Below are 22,345 nucleotides of genomic sequence, written 5' to 3'. Positions count from 1 at the left end.
GGTTAGCACTCTCACACTTGAGCCATAGGACCACTTCTTTTTCTGTGTATGTGGTATCGAGGAATCAAACCCTAGGGCTTCCTGGATGCTAGACAGACACTCTATCACTAGACCACACTCCCCGCGCAAGGCATATTCATTCCCATAAGCCAAAGAATATTATGGTCGCCAACAAACCATCAGGTGTTGTAGGCATAAAACATATTCTCCCCATCAGCCCTCCAATGGAACCAATCCTGCCCATACTTTTTTACCTTTATCTCAAAATGGCCGCCTACAAGACTACAATATAGTACATCACTATTGTTAGAGCCACCTATTTGTGCACTTTGATATAATAGATCTAGAAGCTAATATACATTCATGACTTAAAAAGTAAAACTTAAACTTACTAGCTAGTTACCTTATGGTTTTTTCCTATGCCATGTCTCATTTCTTCATTCTGTACATTCCTGAACCTAAAGACTTAGCTCAAGTGTCATCTTGCCTTGAATTAATTCTTTTACACATGCTAAGATCTTCAGCTACAGGCAGAATGATTTTTAACACTTCACTGATCACATTGTGGTATACATATTTACCTATCCTTTTGTGTTTGAAAAAGAATTAAGTCATTGAAGACAGTGCTAAGCCTTAGCCCATAAGTCCTAGTGTTCATAAAGTAGTTGTTCTTCAATCATTCCTATATTGAATTAAAACAATTTCCCATATTTTGAAGACAATATTGGACCCATTAGTAGAGATCCCTCAGAGTCAAAGTTGCCTTTGAAAATGTTCCCATATATCATTAGAATGATCCTGTATTTTGTCCCTCAGTCATGCTGCAGTATTTATGCTGACAACACATGTTGCTGCCTAATCAGGAATCCTTGCACCTGTAAAGCATTACTTCTGCCCTCTTGAATACTAGATCTTCACTCTGTTATTTTGTATCCTGTTTTTTTTATTGTCCCAAGTTCTGATAGTCATCCAAGGAATTTAAAAAGGACTCGAGTTTCAAGAAGATCCCACTGAAGGAAAGAGAGTAGGGAAGGAAAGGAAGAAAGGAGGAAAGGAGGAGGAAAAGAAGTGAACTTGCACTTTCTAGAAAGGAAGTTGAAAATATAGACTAGAAAGATAAAGACGGAAACAGGCAAAGCTCATGTCAAGCTTTGTTATGTAAGAATTTTAAATTATGCTCTATATAATGAGAATTAATGGAATAGATTTTATTAAAGCCTCTGATATTCATCACTGAAAAATTACAGTGTCTCACATTGATGTGTGTGAACAGAAGCAAGAAAACTTGTTATACTTGTGATGCAATACTTACATAAGTTTGTAATAAATTAGATTAGTGACTTAGTGGATTAAGTTAAGAAAAATAGATAAATGTTAGAGGAGGAAAATATAGGTTTAATAGCCTGGTTGGAGATAGAATGTCAAATGAAGGAAAGAAGTCTTGTTGACAAGATTTCTGCTTTGAGCCAAAAGATGATATGGAGAATAACTTCATTTACTGAAATGATGAAAGGTAGAATAAAAGCAGATCTGTAATGAATAGAAATGATTCTGTTTGGAAGAAATTAATTTTTTGCCATTCGTGGGCAAAAATGAAATTAAGTTACTTTCTGGTCCCTGGGCTCTTCAGCTTAAAGCTAGGACTCTACCACTTGAGCCACAGTGCCTTCTTGTTTTCTGGTGGCTAACTGGAAATAAGAGTCTCATAGACTTCCAGGCCTGGGCTGGCTTTGAATCATAATCCTCAAATCTCAGCTTCGTAAAGTAACTAGGATTACAGACATGAGTCATTGCCATCTGGTGAAATTAACTTATAAGTGCCTATTTCAAGGGAAATGTATTTACTTTCCCCCTAAATGATGTCATATCTACATTATACATGTTAATATTTGTATATAGAGAGACATATTTATGGATATATAGCTGCATGTATGTATGAATGCATGTATATCTCTATAATTCATAAACATTGAACAAAAAGAAGCTTCAGTATTAAAATGGCCAAAAACTAGAGATGAGGAAGGAAGAAATTTGATGCAAAATATCTATCTTTTCCCTCATCTTGGAAGTGGATTCATGAAAGCCAGAGCTATCCCTTGGAACTAGTGGGAAGTTTAATCTATGCAAGACCTATCAAAGCTAGGGAATCCTCACCCCACCTCACTCTTCATCACAAGAAAGACAAGCTAATCTCCCACCATTTTCAAAGCCTGCCTGCACTTGTCACACAACCTGATCAGGTTCTAACAATCTTTTCATATCTAATTGGCATATGTAAGAAGGGATGTCCATCCTTACTTCCCAGCAGAAATAGTGAGTGCACCTTTTCTATGAATTTACACAAGCACTTCAAGGATTGGCATAAATTATATGACCTATTTAGAGAAGCATGGTTTGTCCCCACTGCATTTCCATGAGCATGTCTCATCATTCTTGGCATGTGAATTAAATTTTGCATTGGGATCTTTCTCAGCTGCAAGATGATAACAATAATTGGAGAAAAACAGAACACCTAGGCAATAGTCACAACCACTGGGCATCTTGCTTCACTTGCTCTGGCTTGCTAACTGGCTGTGTTCCCTGGCAAGTGCATGCTCTGCCCTGCGCTGCTTCAGGCTGCATTTGTGCTAGAAATTTCATCCACCTAAATCAGAAGCTGATCACTGGCATATGAGTATAGGGATGGGTCCTCTTTAAGTGGTCTCAGGTCATGTATCTTGGACCACACCTAACCAGGTGTATCAGATTGATCAGTCCAGATGGGCCTACTGATGTTAGGCTCTGGGGAATAATTCTTAGCCTGCCGTAAGTTGTATGTCCCAACTAGATACTGTTAGCCACCATTGTAGAGTATTCAGGTCAAACATGGATACTCTGTTAATATGTAGTCTCCCTGGTGATGCTCTCAGTAATCACTTGCTGTGGGGGCATATCAAAGAAAATATTTGTAAAACCAAATGGCAATTTAAGATTCCATAAAATAGTTTTGCTGCTACTGCTGTCACTTATTTGGTTTCCCACAAAAGAATATGGGTTGTTGTGGTATAATCTTGGTCTCTCCAGTTCTTAACATAGAGCTCTTGATACCTTGTACATAGAGAAAGGAACTCAAACGATCTTCTGCTTAGACATTTCTAATTTCCTGAATGACAGGATCACGTCTTGTTCTGAGGAGATGACTCATGATAGGCTGATTGCCATGGGAGCTAACCTTGTGATAAAAGGCAAGAAACAGGGGCTGGGAGTTTGGCCTAGTGGTAGAGTGCTTGCCTAGCATGAACAAAGACTCGGGTTTGATTCCTCAGTACCACATACATAGAAAAAAGGCAGAAGTGGTGCTGAGGTTCAAGTGGTGGAGTGCTAGCCTTGAGAAAGTCCAAGGACAGTGCTCAAGATCTGAGCTCAAGTCCAGGACTGGCAAAAAAAAAAAGGCAGGGAACTTTGAGCCCTACCCCTCCACTCATGAGGAAGGGAGCAAGACCAAAGAAGATAAGCTACTAACTCCCTCAGCTGGCACAGTTTTGAGCACGTCAGTATCTCTCAGGCCTTCTGGAGATACTGAGGCAACATGGCAGCATTACAGAATTTACTGAAGTTTTTTTTGAATGATGTTATTCACTAGCTGGCCCGCTTTTATAGGATAATTTATAAGACAGGGCTCAATAATTTGCTCAGATGGCAATACAAGAAGCATTACCAGTCCAGGTGATGACCCTCTCCCATCTTTAGGAATGTTTTCATCTTAGAGGTCCTAGTAATTTCTTTTGCAGCTCCTAAAATCTTCAAAGCATCACAGTTGTCTCATGTGGCCATGGATGTGACAACTGATGGCTACAAGTTCAACTCTCCTAAGAGGAGGTCCTCATAGGCCTGGGAGCTAGGACCCTGCAAAACCAAAAGTGGGTCAAGGAAGCCACATTTTAAATACTCAGCACAGTCACAAGGCTTACTCCTAAATCAGCCAAGTTCTGTACAGGATAGAGCTGAGTTTGACCATATTCCATTCTCCAGTCCTGGGGGGACACGGCCTTGTTTTGTCTGCAGGTCCTTGATAGTGGATAAGGTGTTGATAAGACAAAAATCACTTTTCCCTTGAACCCCTTTACCACCTGCATATTCTTAGGGATTGAATAAGTAAAAACTATGAGAAATGTTTATGTTGCATAAACAGTATAAATCTTATTTACACCAGGCAGAGTTTACTGGAGAGTTGTTCTTTTCACCTGCTAATCAACCATCCTTTATAAAGAACCAGAGCCAAAGGTTACCAAATTTTGGCTGAACTTTAGTCAGCTATTTTAGCTCTAGATTCTCTCACTGGCCCCAAATTGGCTCCATTTTTTCATTTTTTGCAGCCCCTTAAGCCATTGCCAACAGCCTAGCCATCTGGTTCAGCCAATGATAGCAATAACAAACACTCATCCAAGGTTTTTCTCTTGGAGAAAACTATAGGAATAGCTTGTCTCACATATATCTGGTATTAAAGCTCAGGATATAAATGTCAAAGGATGCATTAGACAAAACACAAACTCTTGCACTAACTCCTTTGGAGTGTTAGGCATTGTTAACATTGACCACGCCACTCACATCACTTCTCAAAATAGTGCTGGGGTCTTCAACAAGGTGCTTGGTAAAACTTCCCCTGCCCACATCAGTCAGTGTCAGGCTTCTGACCCCATCAAGTACCCCAATGGCACACACAAACAACTTGAAATTTAGTTAACTGAAACATGTATCAGTTATCAGAGGAAAAAAAATCAAGAATAAAGTGAAATAGAGTCAAATCCATTTTTGGTAGAGATTTGAAGGTGAAAATCTTCTATCCACAGGATACCTGGGCTAGATGACAAAAAAAAAAACCAAAACAAACAAAAAAACCATTTTCTTTAGAATTGAAAGGAGGTTCAAATCACGCAAGCCAGAGTCCATTGGTGGAAATCCTCCTCACCTCAGCCCTATTTCTCAATTATAATAAACGCCACATCAATCTCTTCCCCTTACTTTCAAACCAATTCTGACCTCTTTCAGAGTTTTTCCTGTCTCCTCACCCCCAATCTCCCCTACTACATGAGTATGTTGTGGTTCCTTAATCTTGACATCTAAAACAGATTTTGAATGAGATGATCACATGCATTTTCCTAAACCCCAACTAGTATGTCAACAATGGGCTTATCAAAGCCAGACCTTTCGATGACTAAAACTTCTGAAGAGAATTTTACTGTTTTCCCTGTCTGCTGTAATTTGGAAAAGTTTTTAATTCTCTTTTCCAAAGGTATTATTGACCAAGAATGGGAGTTCAGCCAAGTTTTCCTTTTCTTGTTTCATTATGTGTGCAAGTATCTTGACTCCATTCCTTCTACAGCAAACAGAGGGAAAGCCCATACTCACAACGTCCTTGTAACATACTTAGCTGTCGACGCTAAATTACTATATTAGGTTTCATCATGAAATAAACCAGCATGCTTTAAAAGTTAGAGGTATTTTGAGCTGGGCTTCCCAAACATTCCTACACAACTCTGAGACTGGAATTTGAATGACTCACATGTCCAGGACAGAACCTCCTTTTCTCTTAATCTGGCACAGCACTTACTTTTGCTCCAAGAGTTTTATTACTGTATACTAGTTGTTGAACACATGGATTTGCTCTGAATAGGATTTTACTCTATTTGATAAGAACTCTAGATATAAAAGCAAAATAAATTCATATTTTATATAACTGCATAATCTCTATAATAAATTAGATATTTAAACTAATACTTAAGTTCATATAAGTGTCATGTTTGTGCACCAAAAGAAAAGATAGGAAAGAAATTGTTTTTGTTAGCATGTGATCAGATAGATTTGCCATAGTTATAAAGAGTTTAGAAAAAGAATATATATTTCATTTATTCAGGAACAAAAGAAAAGGTTATATTTAAATATAGACATCAGTATCTTTAATCCATTATAAAATTTCAGAAAGCCACCATTTATCTATAAAATTAACAATTCAGATAACTTTTCTGAAAACTTTTTTTTGAAAACTTTTTTTCTCTATGGACTGCATAGAGAATCTTGTATTATTAAAAATGAATACTAGTCAGATACTGATGACTCACATACGCAATTCTAGACATATGGATAGCTGAGATTGGAGAGACTGTGGTTCAAGGCGAAATGAGGAAGAAAAGTTTATGGGAACCTTGTTTAATAAATATATGAACTCATTTGTTCAGGCCTACCATGTAAGCTATGTAGAAGGCTGAGTACAGAAAGACTGTGGTACCAGGCCAGCCTGAAAAGAAGTCTGTCAGACTCTATCTTAATTAATAGAAGGACAGAGCATAGTAGTATATACCTGTCATTATAATGATTGAAACTGCATTCCAGAAAGAAACCAATATTTATTTTTAAAATAGGTAGCAGTGTGCAAAAAAGAACTGAAGGTGTGACAAGACAATGGATGAGCTGCCTACAACACAGGTCCTGCATTGAAACCTTAGTATAGTTTTTTTTAAAGAATTGCATATTAAATTAGCTGGATACATCCTTGAAAGATTATTTTTAAAAGGCTTCATATGTATTTGTTCCTGAAGACAAGAATGTAGTAAGTCTAACTACTAAAAGAAAATCCACCAATTAAGAGATAAAGTAAAAACTACAAAAAACATGTATGCAAGGGAATAGTTCTAGATAAGAAGAAACCAGATTAGTTTCTTTGGTGGAGTTTAATATGTTACATTCCATTACTTGGAAACTTTTCTTCCATGAAACTTCTGCTGAGCATTTAGCACTATAGATATGACACAACACATAATATCTATGAGTTACAATTAGCAAGAAAGAAAAGTATATCAAATATCAGGCAAATATTGAATTAGAATCCATAGATCTTTCAAGCTTCATAATTCTGATTAATCAGTGTCAAAAAAGATTTAATATGAATGCAAAGAACATGAAGTTGAAGAGTAGGTTAGTATATAAAATCAAATAATCATTGTCATTAATGAAGAAAAGTCTTCAACAAAATTCAGTTCTGTGAACTGAACAATGAACGATACTTAACTGGCATAGTGACTCATGTGTGTAATCTTAGCTACTTGGGAAGTAGAAACAGAAAGATCTTATTTTAGGAGCAGCCTGGAATAAATGTTAGAGAGACATAGTCTAAACACACACACACACACATACACACACACACACACAAACTCTGACATAGTATCACAGTATCATAGTATCTGTAACCCCAATTATGTGAAACGTAGAGTAAAAGGATTCTAGTGTGTAGCCAGGCCAAGGCAAATAATGTGAGACTCTATTTGAAATAAATAAATAAATAAATAAATAAATAAATAAAGGCTTTGGGGAAACCTCTCAGTTGAGGCCCTGGGTTCAAATTCCATAGTAAAAAATATTCAAAGGTAGATATGATGTCATATGTCTATAATCCTATTGCTCTGATCTAGAATTTTAAATGGGAGGATGTCAAGTTCAAGTACAGCCTAGACTGCATGGTAAGAACCTATCTTTAAAAAGGAAAAAGAAAACAAATTCAATAAACTAAGAATTGAACAACTTCATCAGCATGAAAAACTTATAACTAGCAAAGTCAAGATGAAACATGAAATGCTCTTCTCCCAAGATAAAATAACCATACCTTGCATTTACTATTTTTGTTTGTAATAGTATTAGAATATACAGACAAGACACTTAGACTAAGAACAAAGGCATCCTAGTGAGAGACAAAGATGTAAAATAATCGTATGGGAGATGACATACTCTCATATATCTAATCTCATCTAAGGATTGAATACTGAAAACTGTTGAGATAATAAATCAACAACAAGTTTGCATGACACAAGAGCAACTGCATTCCCATGCAGAAGAAACAAATAGAAAATTTAACATTCATTAAAGTAGCACTCAACATAACAAAATACCTATAAGTATATTCAATGAAGAAGGAACAAGGCTTAAAATACAATGAAATTATAATACAAGTATTTTAAATGATTTGATTGAAAGACTTCATTGGTCATATCCAGCTACAATCCCAGCTACTCATGGAGGAAGATGTAGAAAAGCTGTCTATCATCTATGATAACTGTGGGCAAAAGTATGAGATCCTTGAGTCACAATCAAAAACAAACTAAAAGCAGACAAATTCGAGATATGGCTCAAGGAGTAGAGGATTGACCTAGCAAGTGTGAAGCTCTGAGTCCAAACCTCAGTATCACAAAAGAGCAACAACAAAAAAGGACAGAATAAAAGGTGAAAATTCAAGTGCCCATCAGTGGATGGACAAACATAATCTGTACATATGTCAAAATATTATTTAGTCTTAAAATGACTGAGGCCCTTATGCAACAACATGGATGAACCTTGAAAACATTATGCAGTAAAATAAATCCGGATAAAAAGATAAATATCATCTGGTTCCAGTTAAAAAAAACTTAGAATAAGTAAATACATAATAACAGAAAGTATATCAGAGGTTACCAGAGACTGAGGCAGGGAAAAGCAGCGAGTTATTACTTAATGCGTTTAGAGTTTCTGTTTGAGGTGATGAAAAAGTTCTGGAAACAGTGATGATAGTTGCACAACATAGCTAATATAACACCACTGAATGGCACTGTTAGCAAAGGTCACAGTGAAAATTTATTATATTCTACCCTACCACAAAAAAAAGCAAAGTGAAGAAGCCACTTATGTAAGCTAGTTTTTCATCACTGAGTCAGCATAACTGAAATAACACAACTTGAAAAAAAATAGTTCATTTTGGTCCACAGCTTTGAAGTTTTCAGCTCATGGTCAGTTGATAAAGCAGTAAGGAAGGGGCTATGTCCCAATATCCTCTTCAAAACCATACCTCCAATAACCTAATGTCCTCCCACTTGACTCTACCCATTAAAGATTCCATCACCTCTCAAAATCACCACAGATTAACTCCTAAACCTTTCACACATAGGCCTTTGAGGAACACTTACACAAACTAGGCTGTATTGCATAGTAATCTGCCTTTTGTGTTTATATGAAAATATATAGAGACTATAGAAGATAAACCTAATAGGTGGTGTTTATAGGTAACAGGACTGTTCAGCCTTTATACAATAATAAAGCTTTACTGGTTAAAGTACATAGAGATAATTCCGTCTTTCCTGATGAATAATCTCTTCGTAATTCCTTGAGTTTTCCCCATCTGATCTCTCATCTCAGAAGAATGTTCCAGCAAATGCCAAATGATCAAATGAAAATTTAACTCTGAAAAGTAGGGATATGATAACCTAGTGCAGGTAACAGTGGATATTAGATATCAAATTCTTTCCATATCCTTTTGTGTTTTTAAATTATGTAACTATATTATCTATTTACAATAATAAAAATTTAAAATAAAAATATACAGAAATAGCCAGAAGTGGTGCTGTGGATCAAATGGTAAAGTGCTAGCCTTGAGAAAGCGTAAAGACAGTGCCCAGGCCCTGTGTTCAAGCCCCAGGACTGGCAATATAAATATATAAGCAAATAGCCATGGGAAACCAACAAGGAGCATAGAAGAATACATGTCTATCCTATCTTCTATCAAATGATTCATTGGGCTTTATTAGGCCCATGTGCTTAACATCTCCCACTGCTGTTAGAAAAACAACTCCAATAAGAGTATGCAGTGTCTGAAGAAGGAAGAAAGTAGGAACAGGAGGGCAGAGATGATGAGGATGAAAATAAGTCCAATCAGAAGATATTACAGAGGAGCAACCTAATGAACTGGTTGGAAAATAGCCCACAGTTGAGTTGGAACAAAGATGATTAAGATTTCCAGCTTGACTGAAAAGGTGGAACCTAACCTTTAATGGGAGAATTAAATAGAAAATTATTTCAAGTTGTGATTATATAAAATGTGAATATGTTGAAAGGCCAAAAATTAAAACATGATATAATGCAGATTTCAAACAAAAACTTATTATGCAAATGGTAATCGTTTCTTCATTTATTTAGGAATTACAAACAAAGAAAAAATTTTAAGGAAAAGATCATCTTTATGCATGAAAAAAGTCTCAACTCCACATTAAAATTAAAATAACAGGCTCTTTTGTATCAATTTGTGGCCATAATGGGAATTGAACTGAAGGCATTATGTTTGCTAGGCAGTTGCTCTATCACTTGAGTCACATGCCCATCTCCTCTTCACATTGGTTATGTTTGACTTAAGTCACATTTCCAACCTAGATTGGCCTACGCTGTATGGTCATGTATGTGACACTGCACTGAGCTTTCCCAATAACTGAATGATAGCCATTAGCTGAGATGGAGTCTTGCAAACCTTTTGGCCTCAAACTGCCATTCTCCAATTTCTGTCCCCAAAATAGCTAAGATTTCAGGTTTAAGCCATAATACAAGGCCTATGGAATTATACAAGCTGAGGAGCCTTCTCTCACCCTTTAATTGTTGGATTTCTTACCATGAGATTAACTCTGCTCCTGTCTGTTGCCTTCCAGAATTGCTCCCCATCTACATGGCTTTAATTTCTAAATATATGCCAAGTGAGGAAAGAGTTCCCTATCTGCCTCCTTACTTCAACTCATTAGACCTTTCCTCAAATCATTAGACCATTCCTCAAACTTGCAATGCATGTCTCATGCATTGTCTATGTAGTCCAGACTGGGATAAAGGTATTCATCCTCTCATGTCGGTTTCCTAAGTAATGGAATGGCATGCCTATCTCATGATTTGCAGTGATGTATATCTTATTGAAATGATCATTCATCCAGGAGCACAAGTCAGAACCTTACTAACACTGTTACCAATTATCCTTTATTAAGACATGATAGTCATTTCATCACCAAGACAGTCAATTACTTTTCCTGAGAATCTGTTGCACAGTTGAACTCCATTTTCTATGTTCTGGCCACACTCTAGTTCAAGTCATCAATATCACGCTCCTGCTTTCCTGTATCAGAAGAGCTTTATAACTATTCCAACCACAACACTGCCTTCTGTATCTAAAACAAACAGAAAAGGATTAGATAGAAAGTTCCTAACACCTCAGATCTGCTAGCATCTCAGAAGAATAACAATCTTTCATTAGTTTCTGAGTTGACTGCAGAGATGATGACCCTCACTTACATATACAGCAGGGACATCACTGCTTACTGTTAATAATGGTCATCTCCAGCTTAGTTAAGAGAATTGAGAAGTTAAGTGATGAAGAAACAGTGAATCAAGAGCTCTATTGCCAACTTGCTTACACCTTCTGCTTTGTATCTGACTTTTCAAAACCACAGTATCCACTGGGAATTTTCTCAGTCAGTTTTTTCCAAATTAATCTAGGATCATCTGAAAGCCTCGGAAGGGCCTGATGAGCATCTCTAACACGGGTGAGAAAGTCTGTGGTATGAAGCTGTTCATCTATTTTCTCTTGGAGTAGCAGCGTTTCCAGTAAAGTCTTCTTTTGTCTTAGGAAGGCTGATTGAGCCAGCTCTGCTCTTTTGCTGTAGCAATGGGGGCACTGAGAAGGACTGTGCTGCTTAACTGCTGCTATTTGTTTTAGAGTTGCTTCCGTGTTTTTAAAATAGATTCTGTTTAAAAGTTCATCTGGTACAATACAACTTACCGTGTCAACCTCTGCAGCCTCTGCATGCAATGTAACTGGAGGCTTTTGATGCCTGCTAGTTCTCTTGGATTTTGAGCCCACTCTATGATGAAGCAAGTTGACCTTATTAGTACAAAAAGACTGAAGGGCATTTAATTCTTCAACAGATACCTGGGGGATTTCAGTTGGAAGTTTACTAACTGGTTGGCACTTTTCAGAGTTTGTTTGCTTGCTGTGGAGGTGTTTGATCCACTTCTTACTCAACCTGTTTTCGTGAATTTTGGAAACAGAAAGCTCCGACTGCTCATCTCCTTCTTCCAAGCTGATAATCAGCTCTTCACTTTCTAGTTCTGAGGCAATGGACCAGAGTTGCTGTCCCCCTCCAGAGCCGGGTGAATTGGGGGATTGCTGAACCTCATAGGAGCTGATTGAACTAGAGGACTGCTTTCCCCCATGGGAACTGATTGAACTGTATATGTGCTGTCCTCCATGGGAGCTGGGTGAACTGGGGGATTGCTGAACCTCATAGGAGCTGATTGAACTGGACGTTTGCTGTCCCCCATGGGAACCGAGTGAACTGGGGGATTGCTGAACCTCATAGGAGGTGATTGAACTGTACAGTGTGTGCTGTCCTCCATGGGAGCTGGTTGAACTGGGGGACTGCTGAACTACATAGGAGCTGATTGAACTGGAGGTCTGCTGTCCCCCATGGGAACTGAGTGAACTGGACGCCTGTTGTCCCCCACCAGAGCCAGGTGAACTAGGAAGTTGTGGAACCTCATAAGAGCTGATTGAACTGGATGTGTGCTGTCCCCCACGGGAGCTAGGTGAACTGAGGGAGTACTGAACCTCATAGGTGATTGAACTGGACGCCTGCTGTCCCCCACGAGAGCCGGGTGAACTGGGAGGTTGTGGAACCTCATGGGAGCTGATTGAACTGGACGTCTGCTGTCCCCCCCGGGAGCCAGGTGAATTGGGGGAGTGCTGAACCTCATAGGTGCTGATTGAACTGGACACCTGCTGTCCCCCACGGGAGCCAGGTGAATTGGGGGAGTGCTGAACCTCATAGGTGCTGATTAAACTGGTTGTCTGCTGTCCTCCACGGGAGCCAGGTGAACTGGACGTCTGCTGTCCCCCACGGGAGCCAGGTGAATTGGGGGAGTGCTGAACCTCATAGGTGCTGATTGAAATGGACACCTGCTGTCCCCCACGGGAGCCAGGTGAATTGGGGGAGTGCTGAACCTCATAGGTGCTGATTGAACTGGACGTCTGCTGTCCCCCACGGGAGCCAGGTGAATTGGGGGAGTGCTGAACCTCATAGGTGCTGATTGAACTGGACGTCTGCTGTCCCCCACGGGAGCCAGGTGAACTGGGGGAGTGCTGAACCTCATAGGTGCTGATTAAACTGGGTGTCTGCTGTCCTCCACGGGAGCCAGGTGAGCTGGACGCCTGCTGTCCCCCACGGGAGCCAGGTGAACTGGACGCCTGCTGTCCCCCACGGGAGCCAGGTGAACTGGACGCCTGCTGTCCCCCACGGGAGACAGTTGAACTGGACGCCTGCTGTCCCCCACGGGAGCCGGGTGAACTGGACGCCTGCTGTCCCCCACGGGAGCCGGGTGAACTGGACGCCTGCTGTCCCCCACGGGAGCCGGGTGAACTGGACGCCTGGTGTCCCTCACGGGAGCCAGGTGAACTGGACGCCTGCTGTCCCCCACGGGAGCCGGGTAAACTGGACGCCGGCTGTCCCCCACGGGAGCCAGGTGAACTGGGGGAGTGCTGTCCCCCACGGGAGCCGGGTAAACTGGACGCCGGCTGTCCCCCACGGGGACCGGGGGAACCGGACCTCGGTACCTCATCAGTAAGGGGCCCGAAAGCCTCCTCAGAAAGTTGTGCCATACCCCTTGGGTCCTTTGGTCCAGTTCTTGCCCTGCTTCTGAATCCCCGAGCTTTGGGGCAGGCCGGTGACCGTGGCGGGGCGTCACACGCAGCTCCTCGTCTTGCTGCGGCGAAGACTGGCTCTGGAACCGGCGATCGGTAATCCACGGGCTCCCTCCGTGTGGGCGCCCACAGGGGTTCCGGGAGTTGTTCTTCCGGGTGACGCCCTCCGGCTGCCAGGGCAACGGCGGCTGAGCATGCGCAGTGCGGCGCCCGGTGTCCCGCCCTTTCCTCCGCTGGGCGGCTCCCTGGGGCTCCCGGTTCCCGCGCGCGCGCGTTCAGTCACTTCAGGAGTGGAACCCGTGCGTGAGCGCCGTGGAGACGAGTGGCCCGTGGCCAAGAGCGCAGGCTGGAAGGTCACAAGCAAAGGAGAATGTGCTGGTCAGTCTCACCACCCGAGTTAACGCCACACCGCGGAAAGCCCTTCTGTGAGGCCTCGTGATAACCGCGCCCTGGTGTCCCAGCCCCTGAGGGTCTCCTCAGTGCCCTTTCCCCTCCCCTCAGTCCACAGGAGTGGCGCTAGGGCCTCCTGCCTGCCTCCCTCCAGTGCCTCGCAGCCTGACTTAGACTCTCCGGCAAGGCTGCTGTGTCTTAGAGGATGACAGCAGAAACCGTGACCACCCCAGGCCCAGGGTCACTGGAGTCCTGCCAAGGTTGAGTAAATCTGCCGAGTGAATGAGCTGATTATGGAAACTTCCATGAGCACCACCTCAGAAAACATAAAAAACTAATTCCGGACAGGGACTTGTCCTAGCTTTTAATAAATAATACTTGAGTTTAGGTCTTAGTCAATAGCTGATGTAGTTTCAAAAGAATGGATGTCCTCTCTCCAACACCTACTCCTCCTCTCTAAATGGGATATTGTTCAGGTCAAGATATATATTCAATATTCCCCAAATATTCACTTTGGCAGTCAAATGTACAAAGGAATTCCGCCAGTTGGAGCCAGCTACATATTGAGGATAAGATTCCAAAATTTTTTTCAACCTAAATCTTATTTTGTCATGTAGTATTACTCTTTATAAAGAAGTAGTAGAGGAAGTAGAGCTGTGGATCAAGTGGTAGAGCTCTAGCAACAGAGTTCAAGCCCCATGACCACCAGCACCACCAACAAAAAATTAAAAATAGAAGTAGAAGGTAATTGTGGGTAGTTTCATATAATTTCTAACAGGCAGGGCTCATTCTTTCAGGATATTTATTTTACAGCGCTTGAATACGTTTTCACACATACAGTGTATTATAACTGCATTTCTTCCATAATTTTGAACAACAGAACTGTGTCGTTCAAGTACAATTAGATCTCTTAATATGCTGAATATCTAGAGTTATCTTTCCTTTGCTTTTATAATAGTGACATAAATTTCTCTTGATTAAAATATATACAACTTTTTCCTAGAAGCCAATCAAATTTGTATAAGAAATTATATAATTAATCAATTTATTTGTAATAAGTAGGAAAACCCAGAAGACAGTTTAATATTAAACCGTTAACAACAGTACTAATCATCACCAAGCTGTATTCATAGACAATGAAGGTCCACACTTGATTTTAATCATAGAAGTATCACTCTATTATAAATCATATCCTCTTTCAGCTCTGCCACAAAGTTTAAAGATGACTTTACCTATAATCCATCTTCCTAGTATTTGTTTTCTTTCTTACTGTTTTGCTTGTGAGAATTGTCATTGGTGTGAGTTCAGATCATCCAACATGCACTAACAGCAAAAACATATTCTCTATTACTTAGAGATTGTTAATGGGACTGTTAAAAGCACAAACTCCCATATTGCTTTCTAAAACTGGATATTCCAAGTAAGAGAAAACAATAGAAAAGTGTAAAGGGGGGGAAGAGTAGTAATTTCCTATTCAGTCTCAAAATCTTCCTATACATGATTGATAGATAAAAATCATATTTCCTATACACTATTCTAAAAGTAAATCTCACAAAGATTTGCAGAAAAAATATCCAATATGACACTTTGAACATGACTTTTCTCAGGAAAAAAAAGTCAAATTAACAAAAAGAAACTACTTATAGCCCTTTCAGAAAACTCAATAGCAAACTTTTAGTGTCTTAATGGCTTTGTTACAGAATGATACATCCTTAATTTAATAAATATTTGTGAATTTGTGGAAAGTTACTGCAAAATTATACAAATAACGATTAAACATAGAAAGAAAATGCTACATATAAGTCATTTTGTGATCTGCTGAGTATTTCCCTGCCCTTCCTTTTGGTAAAAATCTTCCCCTTCTCCCCCCACTCAAGCAAATGATGCCACAAAAGGTAAAAGTAAATGTGCTTAATTAAAGTGATACAATGAAAATTTGAAATTTGTTAAAAGACTATCTTTAATCAAGCATCCACAGTGAAGTATTAATTTATGCATCTTGAGCATTTCCTGGTTTTCCTTAGGAGTAGGTTCTTTGGAACCATATCATGGATACCAAAGGTAGACTGTAACTGGACAACAGCCTCTGTGTCCTCCTCATTTCTCTATAATTGCCTAGTGCTCCTGTGAGTATTCTAAGTACTCTAATAGCCTAAGTCATCTAATAGTTAATAGTCCAAGTAATCCAGTAATATTCTAGTAAGAATAATGATTCTTATTAGAAAATTTAATTATGAAATTGGCTTCCTCTATTCTTAGTGAGATTGGACACTGTAAAATAAACTAACGAAGGGCCTGGCATATGTTAAGTATTTGTTCTATCACTGAGCTGTACTTCTAAACCCTCTTTCTTTCTAAGTCTTGTACTTGTATGTCTAGTTGCTTGTTTTCTCTAATTTCTGTGGCTAATACTTCTAGCAAAGTAGCAGTAGAGTTAGCAATCTAACTTTTAACAATTGGTTGTTTCTCTTTATCTCATTTATAGCACAGATGAAATCTTTCTCATACTTTGGAAATGTTTTGAATGTAGAAAAACAAGAACTCAGCTGTTCTGCATTATATAAACTTGCTTCATAAAATAGTATTATTGCAAAGTTTGGTCAGGTAGGAAAGAAAGAAAGAAAGAAAGAAAGAAAGAAAGAAAGAAAGAAAGAAAGAAAGAAAGAAAGAAAGAAAGAAAGAAAGAAGGAAAGAAAGAAAGAAAGAAGAAACAAGCATTCAGTATTAGAAGAGAGCCATTCAATATATCCTGGTTCACTTTACACTTTTTTGTTTTTGTTTTTGCTTTCGTTTTGTTTGCTTGTTTGGTGCCTGTCCTGGGACTTGAACTCAGGGCCTGGGCAGTCATTGATCGTTTGTGCTCACAGCTACCGGTCTACTGCTTGAGCCACAGCTTTTTGCTGCCCTTATTTGGCAATTAATTGGACATAAAAGTGCTGTGGACTCTCCTGCTTGGGCTGGCTTCTAGTCTGGATCCTCAGTTCTGAGCCTCCTGAAGCTAGAATTAGAGGTGTGAGCCACTGGTGCATTTACATTTGTTTTTAAAGTCTGAATAAAAGAAAATTCTCCCAAAAATGTATTGTCATCAGAATCAAATAATTTCTTTGTGATGATTGTATATTTTTTCTAAATAACTTTAGACAAATTACTTTTCTAATAACATATAACGGTTATGACTATTACAACCTATGTAGCTGTTACAGTATACACTAGCAATTTCAGGTTGGAATCTGGGCATTCTAAAACTCAATATTAAGTCAACATAATTTTTAGAAATAAGAACAGTGAACATAATTTCAGTTATCTATTTTAAAAAGGAAACATCACATAAATCATGAAATTTGCAGGCAATTTCTTCTGAAAACTGCAAGGACAAATTCTCATCCAAGTCTCTTTCTTCCACTTGTTAGTTGGATTTCTTTGTGAATGCATGATCTCTTTCTTTTTTTTTTTTTGTTTTGATCTCTTTCTTTCAAGGCTAAATTCAAAGCTCCCTCTACTTTAAAAAAAATATATAGTACAGTAACCATATTAGATTAACATCCAACCTAATGACCGCACTGAAATCTGATTATCCCTTTAAAGGCTCTACCTCCGAATATGGTCACATTCTGAAATACTGGAGGTTAGCACTGAAAGCACAAGAATACTGGAGGCGGAGCATACAATCTAACCCCCAAGATGTGGTTTGTACAAAAGCCAGATTAAAGGCTAATTACACAGTCTGCTTCTGGGCTAGACTCTTAGTATGAAAACCACTAGTGATCTGCTAAGTGGGCAGAGTAGACTCATTGTGCATGGGGTCCATCTGCTTACTGAGATCACCTTTGTCTTCCATGAAGTTCCATGGGCGTCCTTGTGGGCTTTGGGTGTACAGTTAGATACCCAACCCTAACCCACATTTCATGCCCTAGCATGATTAGTCATATCTCAGGTTTTCATAAATTACTTCAAGAGAATACAGTTTTTATTTGCAATGAGTAATATTTTAAACATTTTTTCAGGTATTTGGTTGTTATATTACAGGATTTTAAAAATCATTTATGTATTAAACAATAATTTCTCATTGTTCTTAAGGAATACCTGGTAAATCGTAAAACAAGTGTGAGTCATAGTTTAAGGGTTTTCCTTATATCTTTTTTCTTTACTATTCTATATTTTCCTTTTTTCATTCTGTTTTTCTTGTTCTTTCTTTCTCCCTCTATTTGTTCCCTGTCTCCCTGTTCTCCTCCATCTTTCTCTTGTTTCTTTGGTCTTTCTTCTGCTCTTTCCCTCCCAGCCTGCACTGTGCCTGTATCTGTGTCTGTGCCTGTGCCTGTGCCTGTGTCTGTGTCTGTATCTGTGTCTGCTCCTCCCCTCCCCGCCCTCTCTTTCTGCCTCTTTCTCTGTGATTCTCTCTGTCCTTTTGTCTTTCTATCTTTGTCTCTGTTTCTATCTCTGTCTCTCTCTGTGTCTCTGTCTCTCTCTGTTCTCTCCCTCCTTCCCTCCCTTCCCCTTACCCACCCCCTCTCTCTCCCTCTCTCTCTTGTGCTCATGTTTGCTCTCCTTCCTTTCCTTTCTTTTGAGGCAGCTTCTCATTATGTAGCCCTAGCTGCCCTTGAACTTGCAATCCTACTGCTTCCTTTTGCAAATGCGAGGGTTACAGATAAGTGCCATCACACTTGGCTTGCCCAGTTATTCTTAAAGCAAATATGTCCAATATATTTAAGGGCAACAATGGCATTTAGCAACAATTAATATTAAGCATGAATTTCAATTTTGTGATCACTTTTAGAATTTGGTCTTAAAAATTATAGAATGATAACATAATATCTAGTATTCTGTCATGGACCCAATAACTATCTACCTTATTTACTTCCTTTGTAGTTCAAATTCAGAATGATTCCAGCATTTTTATAAAATATAGAGGTAGCCAGGTCTCTACACCTATGCCAATACTATTGAACACTGACACTTGAATCAAAGAAAATAATATAAGCAAGAATCTAGATATAATAGTGATCTAAGCATAATGGATTTCTCATCAGAGCATGGAAAGTATATAAGATTAATTTGAGTTTGAGTTCTGCATTTTTTATGTTTGTGAGAGAGTCTACAGCTCAATAGATGTGGATGATAGGTTTAGAATTCACAGTGAAATTATTTTTCTACAACTCAAGACCTTGAAAGGCATTTTACTGAAATGGTTTCATTTACAAAGCACATTTTTACTATAAAATGAATATTCATATGATCACAGATTTGACTGACACAGAAATTGCAAATAATTTCCTTTAAGATCACTCTTTAATACAATTATTTCATTAAATTGTTCAAAGTAAATCAGAAAATTGTCTCATCATGTTTGGGAACACAGCTAATTTAATATATTGAATTCATAGGCTACCCTTATTTTATCTCTGTATTTTAGATAGGCATTTTCCATAAACAAACTATCACTAAAGAATGTAGAGCAGTTTCTTTAGAGCCTCCCATACTTAATATGAAAGATGTCAACCCAGAGGGCTGAAACAGAGCAAGATTATGAAACCTGAGTGAATAGCCCATTCTTCCCACCCATGCCCTGGCTGCAGGCTGCCATGTGTCCCAACACTGAGAGGTATGCACTGTGATAGCTAATGAAGCACTTCCTTCATATCCAGCTCTCCAGAAGTCTGATTTGAAGCCTGCATTTTATGCTACTGAAATCTCACAATGTCAAGCTTTGTACTCGCTCACACAGGCTGTTTCTTGTTCCTTTGATGGCTAAATTTCATGCATCAATCCTGGTAGACCCCTTTATGAAGAGCATGGTGCTAAATTATTGAACCAATTTCTGCTGTTTTGTACATTTATTTTTCTTGGTCTCTTTTTAATTACAGTATCCTTCTTCCACTCAAGGGGGAAGGTAAAAGGATAGCAAGAACATTTTGTTTTTAAAGCTACTTAGAAATGAAAAACTTGATGGAAAAATTATTAGCCCTTATGAAGTTATTCCTGCATGTCAAATGTACATTGTTTATTTGTATGTATGTATCCATGTATATATGCATATGTGCATATATATGCCTGTACATACATACATGTGTGGTAATGTATATTGTTATAATGCTTACCAAGTAGAATTTTCAGCCAGTGAAGAGAATGTCATTAAAAGAACAAAAATTAACTATATCACATACAATCCCCAGTGTTACCAGGAAGTATTAAGTTATCATTGGTTATTATTTTTAAGTATTATGCTCAGTGGTGTTGAGTGGCCCTTCCTTCCATTAACTAATATTAGTTAATCGGTCCCATGTATGTGTTGATCAAGTGGCCTAATGAACAGTCAATAGCTATTTTCAGGAAGCTACATAAAACATGAACCTCCATTAATCAGAATACACTTTTGTAAGGTTTAAATGTTTGTCAAAAACCTTTAAATTCTGAAAGAGATAAAATAATGATCCCACACTCCTCAAACTTGAGTTGCGAACTTATGAACTCATCAAGTCCTATTATCTCAACATCTCTACCATTTGCATATTGTTTCTGATTTTCTGGCTCCTTTATTTTAGCGAATGCTAAAACTTTTGGTTAAAAGTATGTAACTAGAAAAATAAATGTTATAATACCAGCTTTCACTCAAGTTAGCAAAGCCAGCCACTATCATTTCCTTTGCTAAAATGTAATGTGCCAAATTTATTAAATTCTAAGTGCAAATAGATCTCCTCAAACAGGCCTTTTTGGGGGGAGGATTTGTTCCTTTTTTTTTTTGACAGTTCTGGGATTTGAATTCAGGACTTTGTTCTTGCCAGGCATAGGCTGCACAGTGAAGTCACAACTCCAGGTCTGTATTGCACTGAGTTTTTTTTTTTCTGATAGTGGGTTTCATTTATATCAGGTCTATGTCTGGACCATGTTGTACCTATGTTATGCTTCCTGACACAGATGGGACTACTGGAATGTGCTACCAAGTCCAGCTTCTTTCATTGATAGAGAATTCCACTGGCTTTTCTGACTGGGTGAGTCTTGAATTGTGATACTCTCCATCTCAGGTTTCCAAGTAGTTTAAGATTATAGGCATGAACCATGGTGCTTAGATATAATTTTGCATTTGTACATTTTTTTAAATTCTTAGGAGAAAAGTTGTTCCATTAAGTTTTCTAATTATTCACTAAAGCAAATGCTATTAGTGAAAAAATAGTGAAAAATGCTATTAGTGTAATAATAGAATCAGGTATCATAATATTTTATATAATTATAATCATGACATTAATAACATTGCTGCCTTTGTATCTGTTCTATAATATTTTCAGTAGGTGCTGAATTATTTCTTATTACATATAAAGTTATTTTAAAAGTACGTCTACTCAAAAGTGTAAAATATGATGATGACTCTCCTCTTAGTTCTTTAATGAATGTTTTACTATATTGTTTAGAAATAAGTTTAAAAAGCAAAATTTAATTTTGGAGGAGAAATATTTGGAGCAGAAGTTAAAACTAAAAACTGTGGTCTGCCAACCTTTGAAATATAAGATATAGATCTTATTTTTTCATATTTTTCAACCTGAGTATATTATAGGAAGAATTGAGGTAAGAATCTACTTAACACTGAATAGATATATCTGATCAAAGTGATTGATCAAAGCAAGGGACAAATTCTATCTGTGCAATTTGCAACATGTTTTGTTTTGTTTTGTTGTTTTTTTGCCAGTCCTTGGCTTAAGCTCAGGGCCTGAACACTGTCCGTGGACTTTCTCAAGGCTAGAGCTCTACCATTTGAGCTTCAGCACCATTTTCGGCTTTTTTTTTCTATGTATGTGGTGCTGAGGAATCAAACCCGGGTCTTCATGCATGCTAGGCAAGCACACTACCACTAGGCCAAACTCCCGGCCCTGCAGCATGTTGTTTTGTCAATATATCAATCTCTCTTAAATTTCATCTTGATTGGTCTCTCAAGGTTTGTACTAATTTTTTTTTGCCAGTCCTGGGCTTGAGCTCAAGGCCTGAGCACTGTCCTTGGACTTTCTCAAGACTAGAGCTCTACCACTTGAGCCTCAGCTCTACTGCCGTCTTTTTTCTATGTATGTGGTACTGAGGAATCAAACCCGGGTCTTCCTGCATGCTAGGCAAGCACTTTTACCACTGGGTCAAACTCCCGGCCCCTGTACTAATTTTTGTACCTCCTATATGTGCACAGTAAACATAGTCCTCAGTCACATGTAGTATGTCCTGTTGATGAAACCACCATCATGTTTTACACTCCCACAACAGAGTAATATTGAATAGATTGTTTGGCATCATACTTCCAATAAAAGATAGTAAATATCTAAACTTTGAACTTTAAACACATAATTTTAACTTCTTCTTATTTTTTCTCCTAATTTTATATACTTACAAATTGTAAGAATATAAAGATGGCTATGCAATAGAAGCTTGATAATGAACAGTTTTTAAGAGTAATTGAGGAACAGTAGACATTAGGTA

At 38.6% G+C, this 22,345-nt stretch overlaps 1 protein-coding gene across 1 annotated transcript; it reads right to left on the bottom strand.

Moving 5' to 3' along the window:
• Nucleotides 1–10,971: 10,971 nt before the first annotated feature.
• C20H8orf48 (chromosome 20 C8orf48 homolog) lies at nt 10,972–13,462 on the bottom strand. Its single transcript, XM_090353988.1, has 2 exons — nt 13,354–13,462; nt 10,972–11,916 (listed from the first exon to the last, which is right to left on the bottom strand). The coding sequence occupies exons 1-2, from the start codon at nt 13,460–13,462 to the stop codon at nt 11,219–11,221; spliced, it is 807 nt and encodes a 268-aa protein (XP_090210114.1). The 3' UTR covers nt 10,972–11,218.
• Between the last annotated feature and the right edge of the window lie 8,883 nt (nt 13,463–22,345).

This window comes from Megascapheus bottae, chromosome 20 (genome assembly GCF_031878675.1).
Source record: "Megascapheus bottae isolate mThoBot1 chromosome 20, mThoBot2.hap1, whole genome shotgun sequence".
Lineage (NCBI taxonomy): Eukaryota > Metazoa > Chordata > Mammalia > Rodentia > Geomyidae > Megascapheus > Megascapheus bottae.
The sequence above is the reverse complement of the archived record's forward strand: the minus strand, read 5'-3'. Positions and strand labels throughout refer to the sequence as shown.

Bases quoted from the DNA above. Each gene is read 5' to 3' on its own strand.
- C20H8orf48 (XM_090353988.1), bottom strand. From the start codon at position 13,462: ATGGCACAACTTTCTGAGGAGGCTTTCGGGCCCCTTACTGATGAGGTA. The intron at 11,917-13,353 runs GTGGGGGACAGC...CCATTGCCTCAG, and splicing joins GTCCAGTTTACCCGGCTCCC to AACTAGAAAGTGAAGAGCTG.